This window comes from Gossypium arboreum, chromosome 8 (genome assembly GCF_025698485.1).
Source record: "Gossypium arboreum isolate Shixiya-1 chromosome 8, ASM2569848v2, whole genome shotgun sequence".
NCBI classification, from domain to species: Eukaryota; Viridiplantae; Streptophyta; class Magnoliopsida; order Malvales; family Malvaceae; genus Gossypium; species Gossypium arboreum.
This window is the reverse complement of record NC_069077.1, coordinates 135572740-135584090: the sequence shown is the minus strand read 5'-3', so window position 1 is coordinate 135584090 and position 11351 is coordinate 135572740. Positions and strand designations below refer to the sequence as shown.

Sequence of the window (11351 nt, the reverse complement as noted above, 5' to 3'; positions counted from 1 at the left end):
CATGTCTTCAGGATGCACCTTTATCTGATTGTACCCTAAAAAACCATCCATGAAGGAGAACAACGAATATCCCACTGTGTTGTCTACCAAAGTGTCTATGTGAGGCAGAGGGAAATTATCTTTTGGGCTACCTTTGTTCAGATCCCTGTAATCAACACACATTCGTACCTTCCCTTCCTTCTTAGGAACTGGTACAATGTTAGCTACCCATTCAGAATACTTCACCTCTTGTAAGAATCCTGCATCGAACTGTTTCTTGACTTCATCCTTTTTTTTTAATACGATATCTGGTCTCATTCTTCGCAACTTCTGTTGAACTGGTTTACAATCCTGTCTTATTGGAAGACGATGCACCATAATATCAGTATTTAACCCTGGCATATATTGATAGGACCATGCAAAGATATCCTTGAACTCACGTAACAACTCAATTAGTCCTTGCCTTATATCATCAGCAATATGCGTGCCAATTTTCACCTCTTTCCCTTCCTCTAGGGCTACATTCTCTACTGCCTCTTTCTCATGTGGCATGATTTGTTTCTCCTCTTGTTTCACCATCCTCAAATGATCTAGAGACACATCACAATCCTGGACATCTTCAAAATCCTATGATTTCTCTAAACACATGTCTTGCTTACGAGAGAAATCAGGATTTGTAATATCAATGCTTATGTCATTGATATTTAGGGATCTGTGAAGTATAAAGAATATACAAAGAATGAATGAATTTAAGAATGATTATTTATGTGCTATGAATGAAAGAAAAAGAATTGCCAAAATTTAACGGAATATTGGTTGATAAAAATGAAACAATACTCGTTCAAATTGATAAAAGTTATGCTTTATTAAAAAATAATAGATGATTGTAAGCCCATTTCATAAATGGAATCCTATTACTCCTAGGCTCTATAGTAACAAGAATGTTTCGAGAACTATTCTGAAAAATTCCTAAAGACTACAGGAAGTTCCTCCACAGTCCAATTGTTCAAAGAGCTTCCCAGTTCGTAAGGGCGAATGCCCTCAAGCTTTCCTTGCTCCTTCATTCCTCTCTTTAAAGATTATCATCTCTCTTTTTACCATTTCTTCCCAAATCATCTTCATCGGCATTCTCACCTCAGCCACGCATTCCTTTATTCTCCTCTCACTGGTTTCACCAATGGCGTTCACTCCTTGATCGCTATGATTTGGTAATGGGTTTTCAGTATTCAGGGTATTATCGAACTTCACTACCCCAATCTTAATAAGCCTTTCTACGGCCTTCTTAAAACCAGTACAGTTTTCAATCGAATGCCCCGGTATTCCAGCATGGTATTTGCATCTGGCGTTTGCGTCATACCATTTAGGATATTGGGGCTGTAATGGCTTAAGGTGAAAAAGAGAAATAACATGTGCATCGTATAAGCTTTGATAGAGCTCACGATACGTCACGGGGATAGGTGTGAATTGCATCCTTTCAGAATTCTGCCTTGTACCTGACTCTTGCCTTTGAGAACTCTGTTGCTCAACCGCAGCTGTTTTAGGTTGACCAACTGTGATTGCCCTCGTGTTGAAAGTACTTGTGTTATTCACTTCACTATCCTTTCTCTTTGGGGCCGATCTTTTAGTTGTTTCCCCCTTAATTTTGCCACCCCTTATGGCATTCTCAACCATCTCTCCCGCCATGACTATATCCGCAAAGCTTTTGGTGGTGCTCCCAATCATGTGAGTGATGAATGGAGCTTTTAGAGTGTTGATGAACAACATAGTAGTCTCCTTATCCAACAACGGTGGTTGAACTTGCATTGCTACCTCTCTCCATCTCTGTGCATATTGCCTAAAATTTTTATTAGGCTTTTTCTCCATATTTTGCAGCGTGATCCTATCCGGAGTCATGTCAGTCACATGATTGTACTGCTACATAAAGGCCTGTGCAAGATCCCTCCATAAACTTATTCTGGCCCGGCTCAGTTGATTATACCACTTGGCTGCTGCTCCAATTAAACTGTCTTGGAAATAGTGAATCAGCAATTGATTATTATTCACATACCCAGTCATCCTCCTACAGAATATCGTAATGTGGGCTTCTGGGCAAGTAGTCCCATTGTACTTCTCAAATTCTGGCATCTTGAATTTGTGAGGAAGCACCAAGTCTGGGACCAAGCTTAGATCTTTGGCATCAACCCTATGATGCCCATCAGCATTCTCTAATGCCTTGAACTTTTCCTCCAACCATTTGCAGCGATCTTCCAACTGTCTTGCAACCTCAGTTCTTAGATCCTCTTTTTCAGCCATGTCTAAGTCAGGAATGACAGGATTTGCAGGATTGTCACCCAAATTGAATCCTGAACCAGTTGGAAAATTTATGGGGATCCCAGTATTGACCGACCCTTGTTGGGGCCTTATAGTGACAGATGGCCTCCTAGGAAGTGCCTCGGTTTGTGTAGGCACATGGGGTGGGGTGAAACCTGGAGAATGATCCTCACCATCCTCTCCAGTAATTTCCATGGGAGCCTTTCCCTTATCAGTGGCCCTCAGAAGTTGAGCCATCTCAGCTATCATGTTCTTTTGTGCCTCCAACATTTGCACCCTCTTGTCGTTTTGCATTTTTACCAATTGCTCCTGCAATTGGTCCTGCATGTCCTTCTATAGCTGTTCAAATCTTTGGTCCATGTTCTTAGTTTTTGTACGAGTTCCGTAAAGATGTGTTGTTTCCAGGTTTTCTTTCTCTTACTCTCTTTCTCCCTAATAATTTTAACTAATTAGGGTCTTTCTATAAACTTGAATGCATATGATGTGATGAGATGCAAATGCATGAATGCAAGAAAGATGTCGATTCTAATTCAGTTTCATTTTAGAAAATGTTATTTAAGGAACAAAAATCTTTTCATAAAACGGATTACAAATACGCTTTTGCCCGTAGGCCTAGAGTCTTAACCCTATCTAATAACAATGCTAACTCTTGTCCTCTGTCTGACGATGACTCATACATTATACTCAGTGTTCTAGCTTGTATTGCCAAATCTTGCAAGTGTTTAGCAACCTCTCGAATATGAACTAAGGCCTCTTCCATGACATGATCTCTATCTCTCACTTGATCCCGAAGATGGTGAAGTTCTCCTTTCCACTGTTCTTCTCTTACCTCAAGTTGTTCGATTCGGAGCCTACTATTATGGAAAGCTGACTCCAAACTTTCAAGCTTGCTTTCTAATTCTTTTATCTCGACCGTGGAGCTATGACTTCGTTGAAGATGAAGAGACCATCCCAATTCAGCCACCTTGGTTTTTAATTCTTGATTTTCCTTCTCTAAGGCCTGATTACATGACTGTTTCTCTTGAAACTTCTTCTCCCAATACACGGCTTTGGCTCTTTCTTCTTGAATCTCTTGCTGCCACTGCTCTGAAGATCTCCCTAATCCAACCCTTTTCAACGTTACCTGGGCCTTTTTATAATGCGTCTTTAAATCATCTCGATCTTCCTCGATCTTTCTCTTTTCCTTTTTCACCTTCTCGACTTCCATCTTTTGAATATCGACGTCGAGACTCAAGCACATTTTTTCCTCTTCGAGCTTCTCAATCCTCTTTTCAAGTTCTGAATTCTTTCTCTCGAACTCTTGCTTTATAACCTCCAACTCTGATGGAATCACTCATAAGATCTCCTCTAATGATTGAGCCACCCCCAAAATCGGTCTAGGGACGTTACCGTTGACTCTCTTACTAAACCACCCTTTATACTCAAGGGATGACGTCGAGCCTTCGGTCAAGATCTTCATACAGAAAGGCTTCTTCCAAGCCTCAGAAATCTCTCGCATCTTCTTCTTATAGTGATCTCCCTTATAAGAGAAATCGCTCTGGGTTAAACCCTGTGTAGCCAGTATGAATTGCCTCGCTCGATATTGCTTAGAACAAGCAATGGTGCATATCCGACCACTCCCCAAATTCCTGGCAAAGGGACCCAATCAAAACTGCCACAGCAGTAAAGGACTTCACTAGGAACCAACCAAGGAGCCTTCCACATAACATTTTCCTTTTGAAGATTCTGAAGAATGTCTATCCAATTCTCCTCTGAAATGTCATCTCTCCTTGGCATGTCTACTACTTCCTTTAAAGGAGAATAACCCTCAAAGAATACTCGGCAAGGAACCTTATCAAGCTTCCAAAAATGACTGTGGAACCAAACCAACAGTAACTATGTACATCCAATGAATCTACGTTCGCCGGCTCTCCGACATGCACTCAAAGATCTAAATGTCTCAGCTAGGATTGTTGGTACCAGTGTATTATGCTTACCAATGCGATCGAACAAATCCGCAGCTGCCTCTTTTATGTGTCCCAATGCCTTTGGGAAAATCACCATGTCGTAAATACTTAAAGCCAAGATGTCGACCCTTTTCTTTACGTCTGGATGTGTCGATATCAAATCCCTCAAAACGGCCCATGGAATGCACTTACTATCACTCTTTTGCTGTATACAAGCTACAGCCCACTGCTCACTCATTCCAGTAATCATCACCAACTTCTTTGAAAAGTTGGAAGACTAGCAGGTCTAACATAAGCCTTGTGCCCTGAATCCTCGGGCAACGTAGTAAAGTCGTATACTCCTCCAAAGTAGGTGCAAGATTAACATCACCAAATGTAAAGCAACTATAAGCAGGGTTCTAGAACTATACCATAGCTCGAAACAAGTGCCTATCTACTTTGACGTCTAGCAAATAGGGAAGGTCTCCATAATTCTGATAGAAAAGCTGCTTAGCCTCGTCATCCCATTAGGCCCAAATGTCTCTCAACTCCTGAAACTCATTCTGCATCGAATTAATACAGGTGAAGTCCCATAACTCTGATTTATGCCCCTCAGTGACACTATCCCCTTTCTCTAACTGGGTTTTCTCTGACCAGGTACAGACAGAGGCGTTGTCCTCCACTTTATTAAGGTATTCATTCCTCATTACAAAACTTTCTAATCTAGAAATCAAACCTTGAATCGACACCTTTAAATGTTGAGTGACATGCAATAACAGCAAAATAAATAGGTCAGTATCATATATATAAAAAAAATAAGGAAGTACTTACAAGGGTAGCTTACTAAAGGCTATCACTATTTCCCTAGGGTAAGCACTTAAAGTTCACTATATGAGTTTTAATTCTAAAGCCAGGGTACCTGAACCAGCAGATTTCTTGGTCTTCACCCATTATAGGCTCATATTGACCAAGTCCAGTTCAGGGGGACACATTTCCTTATGGCCATACGGAGATGAAAATCTCACGAAGATATAGGTACAGTATCCCGGAAGCAATCCACTAGCTCATACGAAGGTGAAAACCTCACGAAAGCGTAGCTTCTCACTCCCACTTAAGGGTGTGACCACAACAGTCATGCAAATGCAATGTACAGCAATAAGGTAACAAACATATGCAGCAAACACATGTAAAAGGATCCAATTTTAAATTTTCCAAACTTCCGACATTAAGACAGAAAATACTCAATTTCTTGGCTTGACTCTTTAAGTCCCCAGTGGAGTCGCCAAGCTGTCGAAACCATTTTTTAAAGGGATGTTTGAAAAATAGGGATCGACTTTTGAAAAACGAAAATGGGAGTCGCCACCAACCTTTTTAGGTGTGATTGGATCACCTTATAAAACGTTTTGGTCTCGAAAATTAAGAAAACAGGTTCGGAGTCGGTTACGTCACGAGGAAGGATTAGCACCTCGCAATGCCCAAAATTGGTACCAAATTGAATAGTTTTCTTAATGTCAAAATTTGAAAGGATTTAAAATAGGATCCCTTTTTAAAACCGAATTATTTAAGTTGAAAATCGAGATTCCTTAGCTCCGAAAGAATACAAACATCACATCCAGCATGATAGGACACGATATTCTTAAACTCTCGTAACTGAAATCATCTCGTGATTTACAAAATCTATTTAGAATGATACTTTAGGCATTTAGACAAACGGGAAATCGCAACCCAGCATGTTAGGGCACTATTTCCTGAATTCCTAAATACGAAAAACATTGCCTCATTTTAGAAAAACTTTTGGATAAAATATGACAATTAAATGAAATATATTTTTTTAAAATAATGATTTGAGTAAAATTTAAAAAATAATTTACTAAGAGTAATACTAAAAAAATTATTAAAAAATGAAAGAGTTTGATATGATACTAAAATTATTAAAAAAATTAAAATATATAAAAAAATCAGGGAAACATGGATTAAACCAAAATAAAAAGGGTTGAAAAACAAAGATGAACAAAGAATAAAATAAGAACAAACCATAGAAAATAAGAATGTAAGAGGGAGAGAAATTTGAGTGAAAGCTCTCAAAATTTTTTATTGTTTCCCAAAACTCCAGTGTGTTTACAATGAAGGGAGATGCCTCTATTTATAGTTGAACCTCCTCAAATCCAACGGTACAGATCAATTACATCAACAGTTAGGATTAAAAGGTATCTACAAATTAAATCTCTAAGATTACAAAATCATATCTTCTAAGATTGCATACCATATTTAAGATTGCAATCATATCTAAGATTGCATATCATTGAAGATTATATTTCCATATGAGTCAAGCTTGTAGATGGACCTTAAATCTTTTCAAGTAATGGGCCATTCCGATCGGGCCAAATTGTATTTGTAATTCTGGACTGAACTTGGACTTCGTTTTTTTTTTTGGGTTTATTATTTTTGTTTTTGGACTTATTTCTGGGCCCGGGCAAAATTGAGTGTCTACATCTCTATTTGAGTAAAAATAAATTAAGTGGCACCTTGACAAATTCATTCTTTAATAGCTCTTCCTTGGTGACTTTAGATCTTAGTGAAAACCAGTTGAGTGGAGAAATTCCATACCAGATTGGAACTCTTTCTGCTTTGAGTGTCCTCCTTCTAAAAGCCAATTATTTTATTGGAGAAATTCCCATTGAGATATGTAAATTGTATTCTCTAACTATCATTGATCTTTCTCAAAACAAGCTTTTTGGTTTGATACCTTCATGTTTGAGTCGTTTAACTCTTGAGCCAAATGATGAAAAATCTTTAACAAAGTCCTATTCGGAGGGCTCTGGAGGAATCTTTGAGCCGGGTAATTACTTTGGAATGACTAAATTTGAACTTTTCACTTTAAGAGGAGGTGAGTCATTCGATATAGATTTCGAAATCGAGAATCAAATGAAATAAATGGTGGATTATACAACAAAAAGAGCATCTTACACATACAAGGGAAACATTCTTGAGTACATGTCGGGAATTGATTTATCATGCAATAGATTACTAGGTGAAATCCCCATAGAGATTGGAAATTTGAGTGAAATTCAATCACTAAACTTGTCACACAATAATTTGACTGGACATATACCGTCAACATTCTCAAAGCTTAAGAAAACTGAGAGTCTGGACCTTTCTCACAACAACCTTATTGGAAGAATCCCTGTTCAATTGACGGAGTTGTACACCTTAGTAGTCTTCAATGTGTCATACAACAACTGGTCAGGGAGTATTCTGTCTCTAAAAGCTCAATTTGGAACCTTCGATGATAGCAGTTATGTGGCAAATCCTTTTTTCTGCGGGCTTCCGCTGCATAAAAATTGCAGAAACCTTGATTCACCTTCGATAAACACTAAGTACGTCAAACAACAAAGAAGAAAGTGGTTTGATGGACATTTATGTTTTCTGGGTGACCTTTTTTGTTTCTTATGTAATTATGTTGCTGGTTATTGTTCTCATCCTCTATATAAATCCTTATTCGCGACAAGCATGGTTTTCTTTTGTTGAACACTACTTCAAGACCTGCAAGTATTTTATTGAGGACAATCTTCTGCAATTTTCCACCTTTAAAAAGAGTGGGTAGCCTTGTACTTTGGTGGTTTACATTTGTATGTAATTTTCATCACTCTTTTTTTTTTAAAAAGTTTGATTGGATTATCTGCTTCTAAGTTTTTAGAGCTAGAATGCAATATATCTGTTATGTAATAATTGCCAGTTTAGCATTAAAAAGTTATGCATTTTCAATTAAAACATTTAATATTGCTTTATATTTTTTAGGTGTTCTGATAGTATGATGTTAAATTCAACATATTGTAGCATATATATTGTCGAAACCTTTTCTTTCTTTTTTTTGTGCTCAACTTTTTATTTTAAAACGAGAATGGAGTTGCCACCGATCTTTTTTATTAGGTATAATCGAGTCACCTTAAAATTTAATCATCTTAATAAGATATTAGATTTTACTAAAACAATAATTTTTAGCCTACAAAATCCAAGAATATAGGTTGGGGAGTTACTTACGTATGAGGAAGGATTAGCACCCTCATAATGCCTAAAATTGGTACCTAGTTGGTTACTTGATGTTTTGATGTCGAAAATTGAAAAATTAAAGAGAATTTAAAATACGATCCCCTTTGTATGATTTTTTTATATTAAAATATCGCTTAACTAAATTAAATTTTAAGAAAAGGTCTTATTTCAAATTAATCGAGAAGAAAAGATCATGCCCTGTAAGTTACGACACGATGCTTTGAATCCTCGAAAACAACAATAATCACCATTTGATCATTACTTAAATATCGTTTTTTTTTAAATAGGATATTCGATTAAAATGGAATATAAATGTTTGGGGCTTAGAGAGCAATTAATCCAATCTGTGTCATTCCCGTAGGTTGATAGTAGGTCAAAGGACCAAATCGTAAGGGAATCAAAATAACGGGGTAAAAATGAAATAAAATAAAAAATGTGCAGGACTAATTTAAAAACATACTAAAAAGCAGAATGGCCAAAATGGAAAATATCTCATTCCTTCAAAAACACGCGGATCTAAAGGAGTTCGGGTCGGGTCATTGGGTTATGCGTCAAAAAGACGTCGTTTTGGACATTTATACACCCCAAAATGATGTTGTATTGTCCCCTTATATAAGTTAAGAAACCTTAAAAAAATCATTTCTCTTCTCTATTAAAAAAAACTTTTCCTTTTCTTTTTTTTCTCTCAACTCCCTTTCCATCCGGCCAAGGGTCGCTGCACCACCACCACAACCACCGGTCATCGATGACAGCAACTGCCACCTCCAGTGGCCGAAAATCCCCAAAAAGAGCCCTTTTGATTTTTAAACGCGTAAAATGTGAATCTTGGGCTAGACCCCCCAAAAAATCTACCAAAATCTGACCAAAGGCGAAGAGACCTTTCGGTTTTTCCCTTTTCCGACGGGCGCTTTCGACAAATCCCAAGGGATTAGGAGCCTTCTCAATTCGGAGAAAGCGGCTTTCACGATAGAGGCGCTGCGAAACGGGTAAAAAAATCCTTTTCGTTTATATATTTTTTTATATTTGCTTCAAAAAAAAGGAATATAAAAGAACCATTTTTTTTCAAGAACTTTGTTTTTTGTATTCTTTGTTCGATTGATTCGTGTTTTTTTTTTGTTACAAATTGTTTTCGGCCTTTATAGCCGAAATATAATACATTATATTATTTGCTTTGTCTTTTCTTTCTTCTGTTTTTGCTTCTGTCCTTTGCTTTTGTTTCTCTGTTGTTTTGCAGGTGGTGGTCGTAGAGGGGCGAAGTCAACGGCACGCCTGTCGACGTGGTGAGGCTACGGCACGAGAAGGGGGCTTGGGTTTTTGATTTTTTGTTTAAGTGTTGGGTTATTGGACTGTTGAATATTTGGGCTTTAGGGGTTTTTTTGTATTTGGGCTTGTATTTTGTAAATGGACTATTTTTGGACTTTTATTAATACTTTGGTTTATTCTTTTGTTTTTGGTTTGGTTTAATTCGGCCCGGATAAAGATGTGCCTCTACATATATTAATATAACCTATATTCATCTATACAATTTTTCTTAGTCAACCAAACTATTGATATAGTGGCAAAAACTTCACCTTGTTTTCAAGTCTTGATTGACATTAGGTTGAGGTTTCAAACCTTAGCGTAAAAGAGAGGGGAGAGGGGTTGTCTAAACCAAAACTTCATTTCAACAGGTATTCTTTACCACTAAATCATATGCTCAACTAAAACTTTTATATATATATATATATCAAACATGAATGATAAAAATAGTCTTTAAATTTTAAATGATATAAATACATTTTAATTTTTAAAATGAACAAAATTATAATAATTAAATATGTAATTTCATTATTTTATATAAACTCAAAATAATAATATTTAAAATTGATTTTACGTGATATTTATTTACTTTAAAATTAATAAAATGTAAATATAAACTTTATTTTATTTTATTTATATTCAAATTTAATAAATGTTTATCTAATTTATTTAAATTTAAATAAATTAAATAAATGAGCACACAATTTTTAGAGAAAGTGACTCTTTTTAATGATGAGATGTTAGAAGATTTATCATATGTGTAATGTGGTGACAATAACCTTAATATGTAACTTTTGCACAATAATCTTAATTTATAATTAGTAAATCATCAATTAAAATTAATTACTTGAATATATACACTTGTCCAACCATATTTTATTTAATAAGTGTCATGGATCATGTGTCAAATAAGTGCCGCAATAATCATAGTAATACCTGCAAAAATTGACTCCAAATAAACATATCCATAAATTGTTAATGAAAATTTGTTCGCAGCGAGAACTTTAACTAAGATTGGTCGAATTTATATGTTTTTATCTTTTGGTTAAAATAAGTATAATACATATAAAAAATACATTGCGAATGTTCATTTTTATAATAGTTTAAAAAAAACATTATATACAATATATATCACTATTTTGCCTTGCTCCTCAAAGAAAATGGAAACAATCGTATGTAGCACCCCAAACCCGGCCCAGAGGTTATGGCCGGATCCGGCATGCCACATCAAAAACGTTAAAAAAAAATTTTTCCATTCTAAGTCCAGAAAATCGTACTTGATGTTCAAAAGATTAATTCATTAAGGGTTAAAGTGAATGGAAGTCATGCACCGTAGGAAACCTAAAAAGAGGTGGTGAGTCCATCGGATCGCTAAGTACCAAGCTCCTTCGGATCCAATCCTAGACATGCATACCGCCATTGCCACACCTTAACGTCATGGATATTTCTAGAAACCGATTTGATTAAGTCATTTTAGGAAAAGTGATTAATTTTGGAAAATACTTTCATTGCGGAAGCTTTGCTTATTGTCGTGTTATTTTGAAATCAACTGTTGTTTTTGAAAACGCGCCTAAAACTATCCAATTTCAACAGTTAAAATAAGTATTACCTACCTTAGTAATACATATTAAAACCATCAAAATAAATAAGCGGCCTTATTACATTTAAAAGCCCAAAACCTCAAACGTAATTAAAAGGATGTCCAGTTCACGGAAGAAAATCAAACTTTCAAAGCGGGTGGCCACTCAAATTCCCTCACGACTCCAAGCCCACTATGGTTGGGGATTT

General features: G+C 36.3%; 1 protein-coding gene across 1 annotated transcript; it reads left to right on the top strand.

Moving 5' to 3' along the window:
* Positions 1-7148: 7148 nt before the first annotated feature.
* On the top strand, positions 7149-9582 carry LOC108465872 (receptor-like protein 1). The gene is made up of 2 exons (XM_017766260.1): positions 7149-7517; positions 9499-9582. The coding sequence occupies exons 1-2, from the start codon at positions 7149-7151 to the stop codon at positions 9580-9582; spliced, it is 453 nt and encodes a 150-aa protein (XP_017621749.1).
* Positions 9583-11351: the final 1769 nt, after the last annotated feature.

Excerpts from the sequence above, each read along its gene's own strand:
- LOC108465872 (XM_017766260.1), top strand. The coding sequence starts at position 7,149 with ATGGTGGATTATACAACAAAAAGAGCATCTTACACATACAAGGGAAAC. Across the intron at positions 7,518-9,498 it reads TCGATGATAGCAGTTATGTG|GTGGTGGTCGTAGAGGGGCG; the intron begins GCAAATCCTTTT and ends GTTGTTTTGCAG.